Consider the following 23505-nt stretch of genomic DNA (forward strand, 5'->3'; position numbering starts at 1 on the left):
TAGGAGCTATTGAAGTTACAGGCATGGTACATTTCACATAGCATTTTATACTGTCCCATTTTCTCTCTTCTTTTGGCAAACAAGAAGGGAGTCAAGACAAAATAGTCTTTAAGAGCTTTTAGAGATATTTACACTAGTTTATGTCAGAGGCAAAAACAGCATTACTGCAGGGGCAGGTACCACTTACTGGAATTCTGATTGTTCCTGTTAAGTTACCGTAAAGCTTTGGATCTTTCAGGGACAAAGGGCTGCTTCTGCTTCCCAACTGTTTGGGCATACTTTTTTCCTTCCTTAGCCTATGTGTTCTTCATAGTAGATATGTTTCTGGCTTGAATATGAGGCATTCCCATTTCCCTGGGCCTCTGTAATACCAGTCTCTGCTATACCTTGTCTGACTTGAAAGCTTCTAGAATTGTATTTACTTCTTTGCAACAGATTCTGCCCCATTCCATGCTTTTTTCTTCCCCTAGGGCTTGTGCTTTCTGTGGTCATTTCATAGATGTACCACACTACCACAACCTTTAGAGTTTCTATGCATATTTGTTGTCGGATCAGTCTCTTGGATCCAGCAGAACACGATTCCAGATGCTCTTTCCATACCCCTTTACACACAAAATGTTAATCATACCTTAATCTCCAAGATTTATTGTATTGGGTTTGCATGGTAAGGTTTTGGTAGTGGGGGGCTACGGGGGTGGCTTCTGTGAGAAGCTGCTGGAAGCTTCCCCTGTGTCTGACAGAGCCAATGCCAGACGGCTCCAAGACAGACCCGCCACTGGCCAAGGCCGAGCCCATCAGTGATGGTGGTAGCGCCTCTGGGATAACATATTTTAAAATGGGGAAAAAAAGTTACTGTACAACACCAGAAGTCAGAAAAAAGAAGTGAGGATATGTGCGAGAAACCACTCTGCAGACACCCAGGCCAGTGAAGCGGGAGGGGCAGGAGGTGCTCCAGGCACCGGAGCAGGTTCCCCAGCAGCCCGTGGCACAGCCCACGGTGAGGCAGCTGTGCCCTGCACCCAGGGGGGTAACGGGGGAGCAGATTGCACCTGCAGCCCGGGGAGGGCCCCACGCCACAGCAGGTGGATGCCCAAAGGAGGCTGTGACCCCGTGGGCAGCCTGTGCTGGAGCCGCTCCTGGCAGGACCCATGGGGAGAGAGGAGCCCACGCTGGAGCAGGTTTGCTGGCAGGACTTGTGACCCCGAGGGGGACCCACACTGGAGCAGTCTGTGCCTGAAGGGCTGCAGCCCATGGCAGGGACCCACACTGGGGCAGTTCATGAAGAGCTGCAGCCTGTGGGATGGACACACACTGGAGCTGAGGAAGAGTGTGAGGAGACCCCCTGAGGAGGAAGGAGCAGCAGAGACAACATTGTGACAAACTGACCACAGCCCCCATTCCCTGTCCCCCTGTGCTGCTAGACAAGGAGGAGGTAAAAAAAATCAGTAGTAAAGTTTAATCTAGGAAGAAGGGAGGGCTGGGGGGAAGGTGCTTTTCAGATTTGGTTTTATTTCTCATTATCCTACTCTGATTTGATTAGTAATAAATTAAATTAATTTCCACAAGTTGAACCTGTTTTGCTCATGACAGTAATTGGTGAGGGATCTCTCCCTGTCCTTATCTTGACCCACAAGCCTGTAGTTATATATTCTCGCCCCTGTTCAGATGAGGAGTGATAGAGTAGCTTTGGTGGGCATCTGGCATCCGGCCAGGGTCAACCACCACCCTTATTTCCAGAAAGCCCCATTACCATTCTTACTGCCATTATTTCGGCTTTCAATTTGTCTTATACTCCGATTATGTCAGCAGTACATAGAGGAAGAGGCAGAATTACTCTAAAATAAACTGAGCCAAAGGGGAGGGTTTTGAGTATCCCCACAAATAATGAACCAGTCTCTAACACTCTCCTGTAATTCCTTCTCTTTGAATGCAGGCTGTCAACACTGTAATCAGACTCCTATTCAACCCAGCCATTTTTGTAATGACCTAATTCTCCAATACATCCTGTATCAGGAGGTTCAGTTTGGGCTTTCATTTGTGATTCTTTTTACTCTCATCACATCTTTACACATCAAACCCACTTTCAGAATTTGCTTTTTTTTTTCACATAGCTACCTCGTCCATACATCCATCCTCAGGCTTTACAAGTGCCTTGTTTTCTTTAGCAACTAATGCTTTGCTTTCCTAAATTGTTAACAGAAGTAACAGGTTTGCCAAAGCAAACTTTTCTTGTACAAAGTGGACCTTTTAATTGTCAAAGGCAGAATTTAAATAAATCAATTTTTTCATGGTATTCTTCCTTAAAAACAGATAACAATAGCAACCACTCCAGTCCACTGTCACTTATTCAACGGAAGTTTATAATGTGCATCCCAACTAAACCTTTCAGTGAGACCATTTGTTGCAAGATGGAAATGAGCTCTTCTCTTCTCTTCTCTTCTCTTCTCTTCTCTTCTCTTCTCTTCTCTTCTCTTCTCTTCTCTTCTCTTCTCTTCTCTTCTCTTCTCTTCTCTTCTCTTCTCTTCTCTTCTCTTCTCTTCTCTTCTCTTCTCCTATCCTGCAGTTGTTTCCACTGTTTGATTTCTGTGAGGGATGACTTGTAACTCCATGAAACAGGGCCTAAGAGAAACAGGGCCCTCCAAGCTGAGAAAGTAAAAAAACTGTAGTCACAGGGTGGATAGTGTGGAGTTTGGAGCTGATAAAGCTGCCTAGATAACACAAGATGCAGCTGGAGGAGGGAGCTCTGTGAAGGCAGGATGGTTCTTCTCTGGTGCATCTTGTAAATTTTCAAGGGCCATCTCCCTGGTGAATGACCTTTGCTTCATTATTCGTGAAATGCATGTTAAAGTCGGCACCCCTGAATATGCTAACAAAGATTAACAAGATCATGTTAATTACATCATCCCATGAAGCACTTTACCCCTCCCCATACATGGGATACATAGGTATGTGGGTCAGCCTAGGGGATGGGCACAAGGATGGCGAACTTGGATGGGACCAACACAGGAACCCAGACTGGTGATCTTTATTTCTCTTGTCTTTCTCTATCTCCCTCCTTTTCTTTTTCCCCTTTTCCCTCACTACCATTAAGTAATGCAAGGCATACTATATCACTTGCCATAATTCATTATACACTTAGTCAGTTATTGTGTATCCAATTAGTACATTGTGGGAAGTTAATAAATGTCTGGACTTTGAGGATTGTCTCACCATTGTCCACTCTGTTGGGGATTTACGAATCTAAGTCACTTGTCTCCCTCGTCTGAGTGGGATGTGACAGTTTCCTTAAAAAAACCAAAGAAAACAAGCAAGTCCTCCTTCCACCACTCAAACCTCCTCCAGAGTATACATTCTTATTTTGTTTTTTAAGTTGTGCAGTTTTCTGACATTTATGATGTGATCTCTCCTATATGCAAAAAAGTATATAAGGCACAAAATCCCATTTCTTATGCATAGCACATTACCAGTTTGGAGGAGCAGGGTGGGTATATATCTAGACTTGCTCTCTGTAAGGTATACTTCAGTCACTAGCTTGAGCCTTCATAGACATCCATATGACTACCTCTAGAAGGACTCAGGGTGAGGCTGGGGGTGTTTGGGGAGGGAGTGAAGCACATAACTTTCATTATCTGATCATCTTCTGTGTACCACAAAGAATGGGGTCTTATCAGGTCAGACTGTTCAGACAGTTCTCCTCAGCTGCTGCTAAGTATTTTTCAACTGAACATGCTGACTGGTTGAATTGAGCTCTTCTGCCCAGTTTGCCATAAAACATGACAAATGCCCTGCAGGTGTCTGACCCCAACTTTTGCATTTTGAAAGTTCTGCTGCTTCAAATTTCTCTTAGAAAAAGCAGCAACTTATCCAGCTTGTGCCAACAAGAGTGAGATGCAACACCCCATGTTTAATCACTTTCTGAGCTGTTTTAGGAGATATACTCAGAGACTCTGATGGTCCAGAGAGACAGCTGAAAACAGGAGAAGATATTCTGCATGTGTGTGTTTCAACAAAACATGTCAGTGCTTTCTATCACACAAAACAGAAAGAGCATTTTAAAAGTGGGTGATCCTGTTCATCCAAAGTCAGCTGACCATTTGGGAGAAGGCTGTTGTATTTCATAGACCTAAATCAGATCCATTTGACAGCAAGAAAGTATTAAAACCAAATTTCTCCTCTGCCAGCATTTAGGAAAACTTACAGTGACTTCATACTTCCCCTCTTTACAGTTCTACATGGGGAAGCCTACAACTATCAAATACCTGTGCTACAGGCGAGCATTAATGATTAAGAGCAGTAGTATCAACTGTATGTTTAAATAAGTTTTTTTCTAAACACTCCTTACAATAAGAAACAAGTATGTAAACTAGATTGTTGGGTGTACCTAAACTTCTCATCTGTGCCTCTTGAATGAAATGGTGAGCAAATGCAACAGTTTGCAGGAGAATCGAGGTTGATATTAGAGAATCAAGATGTTTCTTGATATTCAGATTTTTTTCTAGTGGAAGTAAGAGATTTAGAAGAAAGAAAATAGATTTTAGTCAACATGCCATTTTCTGTTAAAAGTACTTTCAGCCATCTTTATATAGAGCTTTCATATAAATATGTAGTTAAGCTGCAGTATAACAGCTTCTGCCCTGCTTTACTAACATTACTGCATTAGTTAGGATAAAAACCCTTATTGGATTTGGATAGACTAGTCTGAAAATAGTAAAGAGAATTGCAGATCAGCATCCCATAATAGTTCACATTGTCACAGAGGACTGCTGTAAATGAAGAGACAGCATTATAACATGTGGCCAAACACATCAGACAATCTAATTATTTAAATGTACATCATATTTTTAAGGCTAGTGACAATGCAAATTGTCAGTTTTAACTATTGGCTTTGACTGATTAGTCTCTCTTTGCTGTCATGGAAACCTACATTAAATTAAAGGCAAAGAAGCAATGGAACCTAATTAATGTCCCATGCACCTTCTGTACAGCAGAAGTATTGGGCAGTTATTTGTAAAATTATGGCAGCACCCACAACATACTTTTCAAATACATAGTTGAAGTATTGCTGCTCAAATAAAAATTTTATTCATATAAAAATATAGATATATATTGTATTCATATAAACACATAGATATATGGAAAGATAAATAAGTCAGAAGTACAAGCTGGACAGAAGAGACTCTCCCCTCCTCTCCTGTCCCCAGATAACATATTTTGAGGGGTAAATTTAAATGAGAAAAGGCTATTTTGAACTGATCTGTCATTTAGTCCCCACAGCCTGGCAGTTTATCCATGAGAGCAAGAACCATCTTGGGTTAGAAGCAAGAGCCTGTCAGCTTGCCTTGATAGGAGACATCGGGGTGTGAGCACTGGTAGAAGGAGGAAGCATCAAGATGGTGGTGAGAGGATGTTAAAGAAACAGTTGAGAAAGAAGGATCTCTCCTTTTTAAATATTACTTTGTCATCTGCCTTCTTCCCTTCATCTGTGTACTGTGATATCTCTGTACTTTACTTTCAGAACTGATTTTTTCCCCAAAGATTTAGTGTTTGAAGAGGTAGGAACTACCACATCTTACTTTTCTAGACTTGTCTTTAGAAGGCAGCTCTGCAGACGCTATGGTATGCATGACGTTTTTATGATCCCGATGCAGCTTTGTGTTAAAAATTCAGTATTCACAGAGAATGTGGAAGAGGGTAGAGAATAGCATGGGTGAAAGTCCTGTAAGCTTAATTGGAATTTTTTATTATTTAATCAAGTTCTCCAAGTAAGACAGGGGATTTAGAGTGATACTTTTCTTCCCAGGTTAACCAATGGGTAATTAAAGGATTCTGTCTTTATCACTGAGTCTAGACTGCAACAAAACCCACCATGTCTTAGGGAAGGAGTTGCTTGTTGGACGCTATCATTTAATCTCACTATAACAATACTTTCTTCACATTTGGGAGCTATGAATGAATAAACCAAAGCATATTACCAAGGTTAAACTGAATCGCTTCACACAAAACTGATTAAATAGGGAAAAAAAATGTTTAAGCAGGGAGAGTATCAATTTCTGCTGATGTACCACCAAACTGTTTGACCATGGCAGTGACAGGACCCTGGTGCCAGATGCCCTTCACTGTCAGCCGGCTGGGAGCCTTGGCCATGGCTCTTGCCCTTTGCTGTGCACAGGGCCAGAAAACACTGTGCACAGTGCTGCTCCCCAACCCAACTGCGTTTGACAGCTCCATTACTCTGAAGCTACTGACAGCACCCTTAGTTTCTTGTGTCCTGTATTTTATAAGAAAGTTTTCCCTGCAAGGACCTAGAAGGTGTTGTTTTGCTAGGTTCCCTAGTCGGACAGTCTGGACAACAATTTGGAGGTTCTCATTTTTCACCTGTCACTGGGAAAGAACACAGGCAACTCAGGACAGCACAAGAGCTTTGGTGACATGCTAAGTTTTCAGACATAAAATTAAACAAAAAAAGACTTTCTAGAGTGTGAAATGAAACTGTTTATTAGAACAGTTACAGAATAATGAATATAGGATGTCATTAAAGCAGATTATACTTGTCAAAGGTTGTGATAACACTAATTAAAGATATTGTTTCATCTGAATTGAAATATCAGTCATTATCACTAGTTATGAAGTTAATGTGCATGTGGCACCAATAGTACTAAATAGACAGCAAAAGAAGGAACCACAGGAAACTCAGTAGTTATTGATGGGGCATCCTGAAGCTGGCATGTTAAAACACTATTAAAAAGGTCATATGATACTCTTGAATTATTTACAGAAAGAAAAAGAAAAAAATGTGAGAGCAAGACACCAAAAACAGAAAAAAGAAACATTTAAAAAATAGTTTATCCAGACACATTTCAGGAAATAAACAAAATTGTTTTAAAGAGTTCATGAGACATGGTCTGCCTTCATACAATGAAATGGACAGCCAGCCAGACAACTCCAGAGAAGAGTGGGACTGAGAGGAGAGGAACACAAGAGGAAAACCAGGAGACTGCATCTGAGCAAGCATTTCTCTATATGTCACAAGGGAGTGATAGACATTGCTGAGCAGAAAAAAGCTTAACATGATTGATTAGGAACAGAGGCAGACATAGTATGGAGTTGTTTAAGGGCTCAAAGGAAAATCAAATACAAGTTCACTGGCAGAGCAGTGCTAACAGAAAAGTTCAGTTTCTTCTTCAGTATTGAACTGGGTCAAAGAGTCATAAAGACAGTAATTTTTACCCTGTTACTCTGAGTGAATCATAGAATCACAGAATGGTTTGGGTTGGAGGGGACCTTAAAGATCACCTAGTTCCAAGCCCCCTGCCATGGGCAGGGACACCTTCCACTAGCCCAGGTTGCTCAAAGCCCCGTCCAACCTGGCCTTGAACACTGCCAGGGAGGGGGCAGCCACAGCTTCTCTGGGCAACCTGTGCCAGTGTCTCACCACACACACTGTAAAGAATTTATTTCTAATATCTAAACTAAACCTACCTTCTTTCAGTTTAAAGCCGTTACCCCTCATCCTGTAACTTCATGATCTGATCAGGAGTCCCTCCCCATCTTTCCTGTAGCCCCCTTTAAGTACTGGAAGGCTGCTCTAAGGTCTCCCCAGAGCCTTCTCTTTTCCAGGCTAAACAACCCCAATTCTCTCATGTTGTGCTGTTCAGCTGCTCCAGGCTGTTGATCACAGAGCTTCTCTGGCAAAATCTCACCTTAGAACATTTTACTTGGGATGTGGAGGAAGAACTGTTTATTTTTCAATAGCACATATGTGCAAGATGGCCACATCAGAGCTAGTCCCAAAGACACACTGCTCTTTATGGTTCTAGATGCTCACAATGTCACTTTCAATGTTTCACTACTTTTTAAGAGCCTGCCTTATGAATCTTTCTAGATATTTCTATCCTAATGACTAGGGCCAGTTTTTCAGTGCAGCTAAAAATTCTTGTTACCACTTGAACATATGCTAGAAAATCCTATGCTTCATTGGTATCATTCTGTAATTTACTGATCCCAAATATGGATCAGAATCAGACCTCTGTCGTTATTATTTCATAGAAGCCTTGTTAGACACTATATGTCACCAGGCTTTTAGAATAGTGATAGTGCCACCGTAGTTGTCTTGGTTGAGCCCATACTTCACCAGGCTACTTAAATGCAGGCAGCTAGAACGTGGTTGAAGACAAATGGAAGACATTGCTATAGCAGACTTCCCAGATCTAGTTCACGTATGAACCCTGGATCATCTAGTAAAGCTGTTTCAAGAAGTAAAAATTGTCCTATCTGTCATTTATATAGAGCTGGTTGTACTGACTGCAAAGAAGAAAAGCTTACCCTTCCCTAAGCAATGAAGTCCTGTACTATCACAACTACAGACATCACCATTTACTAAGTGATGTACAATAATAATAAGGATAATATCTGAGACCAGCATAATATATATTATCCCTCTCGGATGTTAATATTTTAACTTGCAAATTATATCTCTATATTTTTCTAGTGCCTTATGAAGCTTAACTCCTAAAATTCCTTTTAAATGCATATAGCTTAGAATATGCTGTTCCATTTTTTTCATATCATTTGATCATTTATCAAATTATTTTCTGTATGAAGAAATATTTTTGGTTTGAATATTATCTTCAAATAAAGGCTATCTTCCTCAAGGAAGTGTTTCAAGTGGTCTAGTTCAAGGCGAACAAAATATTTTAGTTATTTTTTTAAACTATTTGCAGAGTTTTCAGCTTCCACAGACAGAAGAGCATGCACTGCACAGAGGTCTATAGCTCATCTACCCTCTTCTTTGAAGAGACCTGAGAAAGAAAACCTGACTTCCTCTTCATCTTTCTCTTTTTTTAAATAACAGTAAAGATGTTCAGACCTTGAAGAATCTGTCTTATGCACCAGTATTGGTTACATCTTCTGATTAGGTTAGATTTTGTATCCACCAAAGGTAAAAAATGCCTTCTCCTTTCATCTCACAGTTCACATCCCTCACCAGGCTCATTATCACTTCTGTTTGCGTCCTTATTTTCTCTCATCCTTCTCCTAACCCATCTGTTGGTGTGCCTGTGAAAACTACGGTCAAGAAGAAAAGTTCCTTCTCTTAGTTTTATTTTGTTTATTCATTTGCCAAAACTCAATCTCACCACATTGACTTTTGTAAGAAATAATTTACCTTCTGCGCTCCGGATGAATTCTAGTTTAGGTAGATAGAGAAAATTTGACAGGCAGTAGTCGTTTTCCTCCTATTTTGCAGAGGAACTTAAACAGTCATCTTCTTCACAGCCCATGACCTTTCCTTTGTCAGGACACAGTTTGTAAGAAGTACAACACCAGTAGAAAAGGAACCTTAAATCCTCCTTTATGTGGTGTGCACTTACAAAACATGAGAGCTAGTCTCTTCTAATGAGAACTTTACACTGCAAAACCGTCATTAATTTAGAAACAGGATATGATTTATCATCTTCTGAAGTCTTAGTATCAGCTTCTCACCGCACTTTACAAGTACAATAAATATTATTTTAGTTCAATAAAATGGAATTAAGAGCACACTTATGCTGTAAAAATCTGTAGTTGACTTTTAAAATAATAAAAGCTTTGATAAATTTTAATGAACCAAGGCAAAGGTTCCCCTAAGCAGGCAATATTAAAACAATAATGCATTACAGAACTTCCTGCTTTGGTTCAGTCCCACTATTTGCCATTTTAAATCCACTCTGTTTGATACAATTGTTACAATGCAAAATTTAAATTGCCTTACACTCAGAACTTTTAGTATTATTTATTTATTTACACCTTTTATACGTATATAGTCAGACTTTCGGCTTCTGTCCTGTCCTTTTAGACATTTGGCAAAAAAAGTCCCCAACTTTTAATATTTGGCAACATGAAAAATAGTCTTGGCTTTCTAGCAGGAGTAAAAAGGAAATATCTGACTCAGAGAGCTAACATATTGCCTGAAATAAAATTACTTGCTAGTTCTGTGGTGTTTTTTTATTTTGTTTTTAGTATTGGTGCCCTGACTTGAACTTGTTATAAACAAAAAGGAATTCACCTGTGTGTTTTCTCTGGTTTGAACTAAAAGTATCATCACTAAAAGTTCAGATATATTCTAAAGTAAACTAGGAATAATTTCCAAGACATAATTACACTACTAATAGTCTCCAAGAATAACATTTTTGGACTAGGTGTAGATTTACAGGATCTGTTCAGTATGAAGGTTTTGCAGTGAAAGAGTTAAGCACTTACTTTTATTCTGTAATGTTCACATGAGAGGAAATATCTATTGCAGCAGTGTTTAATGCAAAAAAGATCAAAACTTAAACTGTGCCAAAGGCCAGTTCCCTCTTTTATGAGGAATGTATTAAAGTCCAAAGATATATATTCCAAGGTGACAGCAATTTTTCACAGGAAACAATTAGTCACCAGAACAAAATTCAATATAGGCAGACTGGACACAGTGTTCTAATACTGGCAATTAGTATAGGGTATGAAAAGAAGCACAAAACTAAATAACTGTTGGATCATGCATTCATCAGTCAGTGAAGACATTACAGCTAACAGTCATTTAGCACAAGCATACAACTGGCAGTACTGAGTCCAACGTAATTTCACAGCCAGAAATAATATCCTGAAATTTACAACTCAAGACAAATCTTTGCTATATTCTCTTCTTCCAATTATCCTGCCTTTCCTGATGCCTCATCACCTTTTCCTGCCCTTTTTCCTCCATCATTATCTCTTTTAAAGCTTGGAGAACAGACTTTTTTTTTTCAGTCTTAGATATAAAACTTCTATATCTTTACCTATTCCAGATTTATATTAATGCAGTAATGAATTGATCTAGCTATTTGAGGAAAGTACTCACCCTTTGCTCCCTCTATAGCAAGAACAGTTTACCCATCTAAGCTATGTGCAAGACACTAAATATATCTTTCTCCTCTGATTTACAATATCTTATTGCCTGGAAAGGAACCTGAGAGCCCATCAGCTATCTAGAATGGCCTAGGGTTACACGGCCTGGGGTTCATGACCTCAGCTAAATTCCAAAAGTAAGAAACATATGTTGTATCAATAAATATGTCAGTGGCTGTTCTCCAGCACGAAGACCAAATGGCACAGAAAAGTCTGTGCCTGGACTATTAAACTGTCAGCTTCAAAAACAGGGTGATGGCATACAAGCTGCCTACTGGGAACAATCTGGCTGTGCCTGGGGCTTCTCTGGATGGTGCTCATGCCCCAGCTCACAGCTTGTCTAGGAGTGGGTCTAAAACTATTTAGCAGTATGGAAGATTGGGTTCAAGAGTCCAGGAAGAATACCTAGTTTTAAATTACTAGTATAGTCATAGCCAAAGAGATATCAGAGTCTTTCTTCCCATAAACCAGGCTTAGACCTGGTATAACCAAAGATAGCTAAGAGCATTGGTCACCTTCATTACTCACCAGGAAAACTGAATGTTGTCAGAACCTTTTGTTTCATTACCTTTTGGGGATCCACCACATACTATTAAAATAGACATCATTACAGCTTCAATTTCCTTTTCAGTAGGAGTCCTTACTGCTGAAGAGGTAGTCAGGCCAGTTGCAAACACCCTAACAGGAAACACCACAAGCCCCCTGCTTCCTTCCAAAAATATCATGTAATTTTTCTGTTAGATCATGGACTTTACTCACAGCCTTTAGTGTGGAGCATCATGAAGCTCAGAAAGCTGGTCATATTAGATATCAGAAAAGAAATTTTCCATCCCCTATAATATATTTTCACTCCACATCAGGTCTACTATGTCAAGGCAAGTTACACAGCCACACCACCACAGCCACTAAGCAAAATCACCTAAGAGTGACCGAAACCACGTCCTCTTGTTGCCTGGGGTCTCTGGCAGGCAATTGATGCTCCTTGATTGGTTATTTTCATCTCCACTCAGCAGTAAAACACTTAGCCCGGTGTTCTTGCTCCCGTAAGTCTGTAGGTTTATGCATGTTTCTGACGCCCGTCTGAGGAGCAGAGCTGTGCTATGGGGCAGTCCAAGGTGACATTTCTCACAGCCTATTCTAGAAAGGACACCTTCACAGGGAAAGTGTAATATCCAGTTATGAGTATGTACATGTGTGTATCTTAACCCATCCAGCACTTGAGACTGAACAAATAATTTATTCTCTCCAGAATTTTTTTTCTCTTTTCTAAGTCCCTTTTCTTTTGAAGATTGGGGTATTATGTGAATTCAGAAATGCATGAACATTTTCTCTATGATATGTGTTCTTCACTTGTTCCAGTTTTCGCTGGATTTGAAACTCAGTCTTACTCTAGCTGGTAGCAGTAATGTACTTTTGTAGATCTGTCTTATGAAATACATACAGTTTCCATAGACTGGGGAGTAGAAAGAAAAATACATCAAAATACAGAGCCATTCTGAGAATGCAGCGAACACTTCTTTATGGCATGTTAAATATATCAAACATATTGTTCTGTCTATACTAGAAAAATGACCTATAAGATGACAAAAGTAAATCTTCATCCTTCTACCCTGCTGCCCTTGAAATTTTTCTGACAATATAAAAAGTATAAAACAGCTTTAAGCAAGACTATTATAAATAAGATCACTTCAATATTCCAAAAGTTTTGAGGAATGGTCCAAAAATTTTTTCAGAATTTTTCTGTTCTACATCAGCAGAGAAACTATTTTGATACGCGATTTTTTTGCAAAAAACCTCTGCCATTAGTGGTAAGCTCTATTATTATTTTCAGAGCAGGCAGTGGATCTACTCATGTTTGAAGACAAGTCGTATAACAATTCTAGCCACATTGGTACATAGGGAGTAACCTGGCTCTTGGCTCAGTCCTAATGCATATTGTGACAAAGATAGTTAAAATAACGGATGCTTTCAGGAACACTACTCATCTTGCCCAAGGGACACCCAGATATTTGGGGAAGGATAAACATGGATAAAATACTGGATCTTAGAGAAGCACATTGTAGTCTCTAAGGTGGGACCATGTTAGGAGCTGACATTTCTACAGCTCATTCATCTACGCTTGAAAAACACATGACATACAAAAGGTCTGATAAAAAACAGGACTGCTTTTCATTTTAAGAAGGAATGTCTATTATCAGAAATGCCTCTAACAGTGATAAAACTGGCTACAAGGCTCACATATCTTTAAGAATTTATTCAATTTCATCTCCAAAATGAAGGATATAAATCAACCTCAAGCCCTTCCTAAAAAACGCTGTTATCCTCCAAGCTATTATGAGCATTTACAGAAGAATGATTCTTTTCAGTGTCAGATGTTATGAAAGACAGTTCATACTTCAAATAATATGATTTATAAGTTGAGATTGTGAAGCTAAATTTAATAAAGCTCAGAGAAGATGCATGAGCCTCAAAAAGCTTTTTAATATAGATCTTTTGGAGTTGAGATGCTACCCTTATTTTATATTAGCTGTTCTGTATTCTTGTGTATGCTGGGGTTACTGATGGATGCCAGCAGAATTACCCGGTACAGAAGGTTTACCTTCTTTCCTCTTCCTTTTCTTTCCACAATAATTAAACTGATGACAGATTGCTTTCCCATATCTCATTACTTCTTTGTGCAGTTATAATGTATAACTAACTGTCTTTCCAGTCTTCATGGTTGTTTCTTCAATTGCTAATGTTTCTATTTGATGTAATTCCTCAAAGAAAGATTAATGTGCTTGGTTATTATTCCCTTTGGTTCAAGGAATTGTTAGGACATTTACTACTATATCAATTTTATTATATATCTTGAAGATCAAGATGATTATCATTTGAAAATCTGCAGTTCTGGTAAGGGACAGTCCCACAAACTCCCCACAAACTCATGAAAAGGTTGTCATGAGTGGAATTTCCTCCCAATATGCTTTTCAGGATGGATTTAGGATTTGACATTTTGAATTGAAAGCAGTAAGATTTCATCTCAATTCATCCAAAAGCAAGAAAAAAAAAAAATCATGACCTGAACTTCTTACAGAAAATGATACTCAGGAAAAAAGTCAAGTATTTTGATAATAAAATTCCATAATTTTATTATCATGTATATCCCTTCCAGACAAAAGAACAGCAGATCAGATCCAGGTTACCTACCTGTCTTGCTTCTTATAAATGGGGATTAGGGGAGGGAGGAATCAAGGGGAAGGAAGGGACGGTGCAACAAAAATAAATACTTAATTTCCCTTTCAAATCAGTGGAGAAATGTAGATTTTCCTGAAGACTTTTGAAGTGTAATCCAGACTGGCCCAGCTGGCTAATTACTTTCCACTGAGATTGCAAGGGGCAAATAAGACAGATTTATTTATATAAAAATAGCTATTTTACTATCATCACATCTTGCATAGTAGACAAGTAGTCAACTAATCTAGAAAGGAGGAGAGATGAGTCTAGAATCCCCTTAGTATGGCAGTCACATCTCCAGTTTTCCACAGACTACAAGACTGTTTCACTACAAGCCCACACAGTTTATGTGCAAACACACTTTACTACAGTTCTCCACCCAAAGTCTGTTTTGAATTTTTACCCAATGACAATATCTAATGTAAAAAAACTGTTCACCACTACTCCTCTTAATCTGAGTCCTGTTGTAACTGAATTCCTGACGTTCTCTAGGAGGGTTAGCATTTTTTTATTTAAGTGAACAGAACGTCAGTGCCTGTCTACTGATGTGGGGGCTGCAGCAGAGCTCTTGATGGCATATTGGTACTTACCTTCTCCAAATGACTACTTGTGAATATTCTCAGGAAATCAAGGTTGGATACCCTGACTAAGTAGGGAAATGTCAATTAAACTTATAGGCTGATGAAATTTATGAGCTTTAGTCACCAAAATCTTACCTTAGGCAGGATTTCTGAAAAATGATACGCACCCTAGAGAGTGTGATAGAGTCTAGAAAGACAGACTAGTCCAAAACAGCCTGGTCAAAAGAAACTCAACATTTACATGAGCTGTAGCTGTGTTATTGCCCATAAACCATGATGTAACTATTCCTTGTTAAATTAATATTCCAGTTTGTGAAATAAGATAGAGTTAGTAGTTCCTGTTACAACCCATTGTATATTTACAATGCAATTAACAAAATGAACAGAAAAAATCTAACTCCAAAAAATGAAACATAAATCTAGCTACAATTACTATACAATAAATGCACTTTCAACAGTTTCCTTCCATTAGTATGCCAGGAACTGACTCAAGAAGAAATCTCATGGATTCCTGCTAATCATCTGATGTAAGTTATAGCTACACTGTAAATATATTTGATGCAAATTATTATTGCATCTAAACTGCAAGTAAAAATACATTAAACAGGCTGCTATTTTACCAACAATCAATGAAAATGCTGTTATTTTAGGAGATTATTGCTGGGAACACATAAAATATGTTTAAGGTATATTCCATTTCTATTTGCTCTGTGCCTCTCTTCATGACAGCAAATGAATAAAGAAAATATAGTTTCAATTATTAAATAAATAATATACAATTAATATCTTCAAGAGCTTCATATAGCTTAGTGTTAATAGAACAGATGTGACTATTATTTGTGGTTTTTTGTTTTGTCCTTGCTGCAGTTCCATAACAGAAGTTATTATCTGAAGACAATGTATCTTCACACATTTCAATATCTTGAAATTCAGGCAAAAGTTGAGATAGAGTTGAGGTCTGGAACATGTTACTGCAGTTTGCAAGTGTAGATACTCCATAAATATATCAGAAGCTATTTTAAATTAATTTAGGATTGTGCAAGGCTAATTATAGAAACATATTATGGTCCTGGTACAAAGAATGAGTAGGATCTCCTACTCTCATTTAGTTATTCTGGTTATCATAGTAGATGAAACATGCTGGGACACATTTCCAAGCACTCAGGCCAGCTGGCAGGGAGCAGCTCATCCCTCTGCTAGGAAGTCCTTGCTGCTGCAGGGTGCTGGCCACACCATATAGGTCCGTGGGACACTGTGAGCCTGGAATTATCCCAGGAGCCATTTGAAAAGGGGCTCACTCACATGGGACAGGAGCATGCCAAGGGTCAATCCAGCTGCATCAGGCAGCACCTCGAATGTTCCTGAATGCTGTGTCACCTACTAGCTTAGCTGTACCTTCACAGGTTCATGTTTTGACACTAAGGAGAACCAAACTATGCTGTCTACATGAGCATTTCGGACTGTGAAGCACTGAGATGGTAAGGCAGCAAGGGCTGAATGGTTGCACAAGGAAACTGCATATCTTCGCAAGACTATCCCTAAATGTGGGCACTGATTTTAGACCTGAATGTAAGACTTCAGACTATTCAATATTCTTCTGTCTCATACCATTGACCTGAAAATTAACCTTGGTGACACGGAGACGGGACTGTTGGCCACTGAGCTGGGTCACAAGCATTAATGCAAGTGATAAATTCCAGGCCACATCCATGGGAGGTGACTTGTCATTTATTACCTGATTTCACGGGTGGGCAGGCCCCCTCTGTGCCTTCCTTTCAAAGAAAAATCTTGTCATTTAACCTAATAATCAACCCAGATAGACTGGTCAACTATAACTACTGCTAGAGACATTGAATGTAGAACATTGTTAGTGCACTGGAGCATCTTGAATAGTGTGATTTTTGCCTGAAAAGTTTTGTTAATTCTAGAGTACTAAGTTTCTCTTTAATTTTCTACATTTCTCATATACACATATACTATAACATTTGAGTCTTGAGTCTTGTGACAGTATCTCAGAAGCATGAGAAGAATAAATTAATTATTTACAATAAAAATCATCATCATACCCAACACATTCTAAGGTATTGCTTATTTCAGGTTTAATCTTTGGCAAGAAAAAAGAAAATAAGAAAGAATATTTATTAGCTGATTATAATTCAGTAACTGGAAACTAGTACACTTTTTGTTTCACAATAAATATTTGATCTTTAATCCCTCACCACTGTTATGTTTACTGAAATATCTTGTAGATCACATTAATCTATGACTGTTTCTGCACAGTGTCTAGTTACAGAGTGGAAATCTTTGCCACATCTTGATAAAGAACAAAAGTTTGTGTGAGTTCAAAAGAGATTAGACAAATGCATGAAAGAAAAATCCACAGGCTCTTAAGCACAGAGATACCACATCTTTGGTGAAGAAATCTGCAGAGTACAGGTTGCTGGAACCTTGGAAAACATACTGGGAAAGTTTTATATTACAGTCACAATATTTATATATTTTTCTCCAAGCCCCCAAGAGGATATTAGGTTAGCTCGAATATGATCATTCATGTCGAGTGTAGAGCACTTGAGACACATATATATTAGGTCCTTTTTGAAGAAATTTTGGGATCAAATGCTTTGCTGGTATAAGTGAATGCAATTATACTAAAGCTGTGTTCACTTAAGACAGAACATATTTTAAATAATGTACATAAATAAAAGGGTGCTAAGCTGACAACAAGAAATTTTTCACCTGTACAGGTCAAGAGTGAGCTAAAGGATGGGCAAAAGACTTCAGGTTAGGCATTGACCTCTAGTAAGACTGCTAAAACTCACAAAACAGAAGACCTGTTTGCACTGTGACCATCTGCAACCAATCAAGCCATTAATGTAATTAACAATTTCTTTATCGTAATGGTTTATGTCTCTTTTTTTTTAATTATATAGGTCATTTTCAGATAAGGGAAGATAAGTTTACATCCCATTACTACTATCACTACATAAAAGCCTACAAATATTTTAAGTTGAGGGTTAATTGAAGCTGTTCTTTACTTGACCAACATTTTCTCAAATTCATATGTGACTGAGGCATTCAGTGGCTAGCACAGGGAAGATAAGAGAAATTCTAGGTGACAAAAAGATGCTTTTCTGTTGTTCCATGTCAGCTATTTTTAAAGAGTAATTGATTTTTGAGGATCAATTACAAGAAGTTTTATTTGAATGATTGGGCTTGATATTCCACAGCCTTATAACAGTTGTTTAGTCCAGGTATTGTCAAAAATAAATCATGAAGCTGGACAGAACAACACATTTCCATACACTGCTGTAACAATCTGGAGAGAAACCAAACCAGAAATGATAAGGTGAATGTGATGTTTAAATATTCCAATGCAAAAGGACATCTTTAAAATATTCATGAAAAATAAAACCATCTGAAAAACCTAAATACCTTAAAAAAAAAGGTCACCAAAAATTTTTCATACTCCAGCTTTCCATCCTTTCGTATCCTGAATGGATTCAGCAAAAAGAAGAAAACAAGAGATCCTTAATAGAATTTTAGAGGTTGGCTTACCATAGATTGACTAGGAAGGGATGCTCCAGGCCTTGCATTATCTGTAGCTCCCGAAAAACATTTCGAACTTCATCTCTCTCAATACACTTCTGTTTATTCATATATTTCATTGCATACATTTTCTTGGTGTCTCTCTTCTGTACAATGCACACCTAATTGATAGCAAAGTAAAAGACAAAGTTTGACACCTACAGAGAGGAAACTCAGTTGTGACTTTGAAAAAAAAAAGGAGCCTTTTATGATATTTCAGTAATCCAGATCTGGATACTACATCCTACAAACAGCTTCAGAAAGTCCACATCACAGCTATGCAGGGTTCCTTGTAATAGATTGTAATAAACAAATTAAGAAAAGAACATGCCACCCCTGAATAAGAAGAAATGGGCACCCAGAAAAGCGGCATAACTTTCAGAAGTTACACAGTAAAGCTGGGAGAAATACACTACAATCGCTTGAATCACAGGTTATTTCATTAGTCACAGAAATTACTGCCTCCTGTGTAAGAAAATGCACAGTCATTGTCCTCATTCCCACAAGTCAATACACACGTCTTGATTAGTGCAACATAAACATAGCCTACGTTCACAAGGCTCGGTATTTCATCTAAATACCAGAATTATGCTCCCTTAATTATTGTTGAAAAGAAAATTAATTCTCGTAGAGAGATTCATCATAATATTTCTGAAGTCGCAAGAGATCATTACAATGATTTAGTCTCTGGCATTATATTTCTTTTCTTTAACTTTGTTTTCTTTTTTTTTTTGACAAAAGTCAAATAATTTTGTAAACACAGGAAGAAAATCCTGCATGTAAGGCCTGGACTGTTTTTCATCATGGTAGTTTACCTTTTGAATGAAGCTGAAGAGTATCACCAGCATCACATCGAAGACCCACCATTTTAAATAGGATTTCTGGCAACACAGAAATATAAGATTGTTCTGTGTCTCATTCCCAAAACTGGTGTAAATCTCATCTTCATAACAGTCCTGTTTATCCACACAGAGCAAAATTATATCCTCAACAGACTTTCGCTCTAAAGGGTTTTTCCTGTTCATTAATCAGGACTTTTTAAAGTGACACTCCTAGTGTGTTTGCACGGCCAAGAGTATATTAGCTTTTTTCCTCCTTGGGCTGTTAAGGAAATTCTAATTGTTGGTGATGCCCTAAAGATAACTCAAGGTTCAAACTTATATGGAAAGAACCCAAGCTGTGGAACAATGGGGAATTGGGTTTAGCCTTTTGGGGGAAGAAGAGGTAGCAGGCGGGTTGAACTAGAAGAATGGAAATTAATTGTTCAAGCTTCCACAGGTCCTTCAAAAGTGTAAGCAGAATTTGCAGGGGCAGTTCCTGACATCCACTCTGAGATTATGCAGACACTCCAGTTTAGTGAATCACATTATAAAGTACAGTGTTTATGGATTTTGGCTCAGAACCTAAGTCCAGAAGTTCATTCACCTACATGAATTTACAGCATGATTTTCATGTGCAACTTGGTCAAGACTGAGGTGTTTGCAGCCATCTCTTATTCTGTTACATAAAAAGCCTCCCTTTTGAGCCATTGACTAGTGAGACTGCTGAGAGAATGGGGTTTTACTCAGCAGAGTTACAGGTTTGACCAATGCAGCAAACTAGGATCATATAGAGCATCTAAATGTGTAATGTAAACAGGTTTTTTAAACACTGCAGTGACTCCAGAAGGCACTCACTTCTCTTACCTGTCAGTAAAGACAAGGGTGTTCAGCACAGTTGAAGCAGACCTGTTGTTAGTAGAAGCTTGTCTAGTGCACAGCTTTAAAGCAGAATGGTAGTAAATATTTTCTAGTAATGTATACCTACACACATCTTTTAATATGATTTCAAAATCAATAGGATTTTAACAAATACACTAAAGTTACTTCCTACTAAAAATCAGAAAATACAAGCTGCACCAACATGGATGTTATTGTGAAAAACATCTGACATTGGTATGACAACACTCAACCATAGTGGAGATCCTTGCTGGCATTTCTACCTGCTGGCTGTTACCTCTTCATCTGAGCAGTCAATGGGCTGAAACTCTTCCACTACTGCAGGAAAGAAAGGAAAAGCCCTCAAGCTCTCTTCAAATGTGCAGTCTTAATGGGAAATATTTAAACTGTTCTTTTTTACTTATGGTTTAAATTCTTTCCAAAGGAGTAATTTTAAAATAGGGACAAACAGGTGCTCTGGCACCTCAACAAACAACTTCCGTGAAGACTCATTATTGTGGAAGTCTGTGCAGAATTGCCTTATTTACACATATCAGTATGGAAGCCTGTCATGCTCACATTACTAAAGCATCTTTCAATTTTTCTGTGAATATAATTTACCAAAGCCCAGACAATGCCCTGCTCAAACTGGTATCATTGCTTCAGCAGTCTCTGTAGGTGATGCTTCAAACCAAATATAAGTGTCACGAATTTAACCACGAACCATCTCTAGAGGGATGGCTTCTCTTCTAAAGTCCCCCTAAAGAGACTGTAGATGACTAGCTTGGATGCAGGCATCTGTGTTGTACATGTTTAAAGGTAGGCAATGTGAATCCCCATTAATTTTCTTTGGAGTTATATGGTGCTTATTTTTTAAAGTTTCTTGTGAAAATATTCCCCTTCTAAAAATGTTTTTTCTACATGTCTTAGCTGTTAGCACAGGGTTGTATCTTTGTTACATCTGAGTTGCCTTCAAAAATATCAGGTTAAAAGAAATTTGATCAGAGTGTGACTTGGAGCCACTTTCCCTCAGATCCAGAGGAAGAAAACGAATAGATTATTACTGCAGGGCTAAACTTTATTTTTCAGGAGAAAATATGCTATGGTCTACTTCTAAGCTACATTCTTCAATTTGCTCTGATTTCACATGCAAAAAATAGAGCACCTACAGATGGAGTTTGGTCTGCAGATTAAGAGGTCACACAGCCACTAGGACTGCTATGGGCTATTGCAGAGCTAAGTGAAGCGAGAGTTATGCTGAGTAAAACTGGGGCAGAATTTCTCAATGGTTTGCTGCAGAAAGCTGCATAATGCTGTGCTGACTGAGCAGCCATACATTGCTTCAGAGAAGCTCTTCCCAGAGCAAAAGATGGGGTGGCTGAAAAATTTGACTTCCCCTGTTTCCCACTAACTTCAAAAGACTTCTGGCTCCCATGTGATTGGTCAGGAAAGAACAGCAGGGAGCAGATGTACTTAGTCTCAATAAAGTCATTTTGGTCTGAGTTTGGTACATGAATGCTTAGACTTCTCAAACTACCATGATACGGTTTCATGACAGGTCACAAAAAAAGGAGAGATACAAAACTGCAGTCAGAAAAAGCTCCTCTGTGCAAGGTCACTGTTAGGTGGAGAGCTGGCAGCTGGAGTACACACTTCATCCGTGCTCCTGTATCATAATATTATGCATCTTAGGTCAGTAGATCAGATAAGGCAGCTATAGCTGCCATGAGTAATCACAGTCCAGAAGACAGGCTGTGGCACTGCATGGGCAGAAGATGCTCACCTAGATGTAGGGGACTACAAGACAGAAGTCAGCTTTATGTTCCATAGTCAGTGTGGGAACTGACAGATCTGCTATGAAGCATGTGCCTGAAATACTGCTGCCTTGTCTGTTCTTACCCACATACTCTGAAAAACTAATGTTCATAGTCTCAGCCTACAAGCAGAACTGGAAAGATTTACGCAAAGAGGCTGGAGAATAGATTTCATAAGTTTGGCTTTACACTGCCGGTGAATTTCCTTGAAATAGGGAGATTCATTCCTAGATTCCCCGAGCAAACCATGACAGCTGGAGCAGGGAGCAAGCATCTGCTTAGTAGCCTTTCATATTAACTCAAGCTAAAAAAATAGGTGGTTATACTGTCAAACAATATTAATATTCTGCAGTTGTGCGTAATGTTGTTTTTAGGATAGCAACATATTTTTTCTGAAATACTTTGCATATTATTTAGTAAAGTACCCTCAATCAGTGCAGACGTGATTCTGGGCTCCCATCTGTTTTACACCAGAGTAACTTCAGCAGAGGAAGTCACTGTTTTGTACAGCCAAATTAATCAGAATTAAGTCCTGTGTCTCAGCAAGTTAGACAAATAGGAGAAAGAGTTTGTACATTGAAATCATAATTTGAATTTAATTTAAGGAGGTCAGATTGTTCAATATACCTGTTCCCATGAACAGAGAACTCAAAGAAAATTGGTACTATAATATCCTTGAAAAACAGTTGTTGCACCTGAATACAAATTATTTTGCAGCATTAAGTCTGTAATTATATGGTTACTGTTGTGGTAAAGAACAACGACAATTCTTGTATTTCACTCCTAGCCAGTTTTGTACTTACTGGATGATCTTCAAATACATAATTTTTTGCAAGATTTTATTTGGTAAGAATGATAGCTCTACATATAACAAAATGGAAAAATTTACCCAGATTAAACATCAGAGAGCATTTTTAAGGTATCACATGGCAAAAGAAATAGCTACTTAGGCCAGTGTTCAGCATTTTTTTGTTTGAATATTTTGTTGTCTACTTCTGAATTGACTTAGAAGGCAAATATTTTCTATATGAATAAAACCTGTTTGGATGAAATTTCTGACTTGGTCCACTTTAAATGTATTTGGAAATAGCAATAGCTGAAACATGCCAAGCATAACTAGCCTAAAGTTCTTCTGGTAAAAGAATTATGTTACATATGAAGACACCAAAGCTTAAGAGCTACCTTCATCTTCCTAGCAAAGCAAGGTCACTGAAGCCAGCAAGGCTACTTTTAGAAGAGTGCCACATACCTTGCTTGGGTACCACTATCACCCTCGTAGCAGCTTACAGGTCTGTACCAGTATCTGTATGTAGAAATATGTAAACCAGGTATGTATACATGTGCCCAGGAGTGGAGGCAAATATTCATCAAGTGGTCCCACACCATTCTGCCACAGCTTGCATGTCACTTGGCTTGAACAAAAAAGCCACTAACTTATACAGAAGCTGTGGCGGCAATGGTCGTACACAGGCTCAGAGCTCACCTTCTTCATCTGCCCCTTACCAGGGTGCAACCTGAGCTCTCAAAGGACACCTTTGAAGCAAGCCTGGTTGTTGCCAGAATCAAGAGCATGCTCTTTGTTTCTCTTCTCTCCACACCCATTTTCTGCCTTCCTCACAAATGCTGTGATGTATCTTCACTTTTTCTGGGGAAGATGCTACAGTGTGTACAAGCCTGCACTTCCTCTTAACCTGTCCCTCAGAAACTGCG

General features: G+C 38.6%; 1 protein-coding gene across 3 annotated transcripts in view; it reads right to left on the bottom strand.

Moving 5' to 3' along the window:
• Nucleotides 1–23505, bottom strand: part of STK32B (serine/threonine kinase 32B) — a 178603-nt gene that overhangs the window by 122589 nt on the left and 32509 nt on the right. For all 3 annotated transcript variants that reach the window (XM_074903755.1, XM_074903753.1, XM_074903754.1), the window contains exon 3: nt 18255–18406. In XM_074903755.1, coding sequence (XP_074759856.1) covers nt 18255–18373 — 119 coding nt within the window. In that variant the 5' untranslated portion in view covers nt 18374–18406. The remainder of the gene's footprint in view (nt 1–18254; nt 18407–23505) is intronic.

This window comes from Athene noctua, chromosome 4 (assembly GCF_965140245.1).
Source record: "Athene noctua chromosome 4, bAthNoc1.hap1.1, whole genome shotgun sequence".
In the NCBI taxonomy this organism is placed as follows: domain Eukaryota; kingdom Metazoa; phylum Chordata; class Aves; order Strigiformes; family Strigidae; genus Athene; species Athene noctua.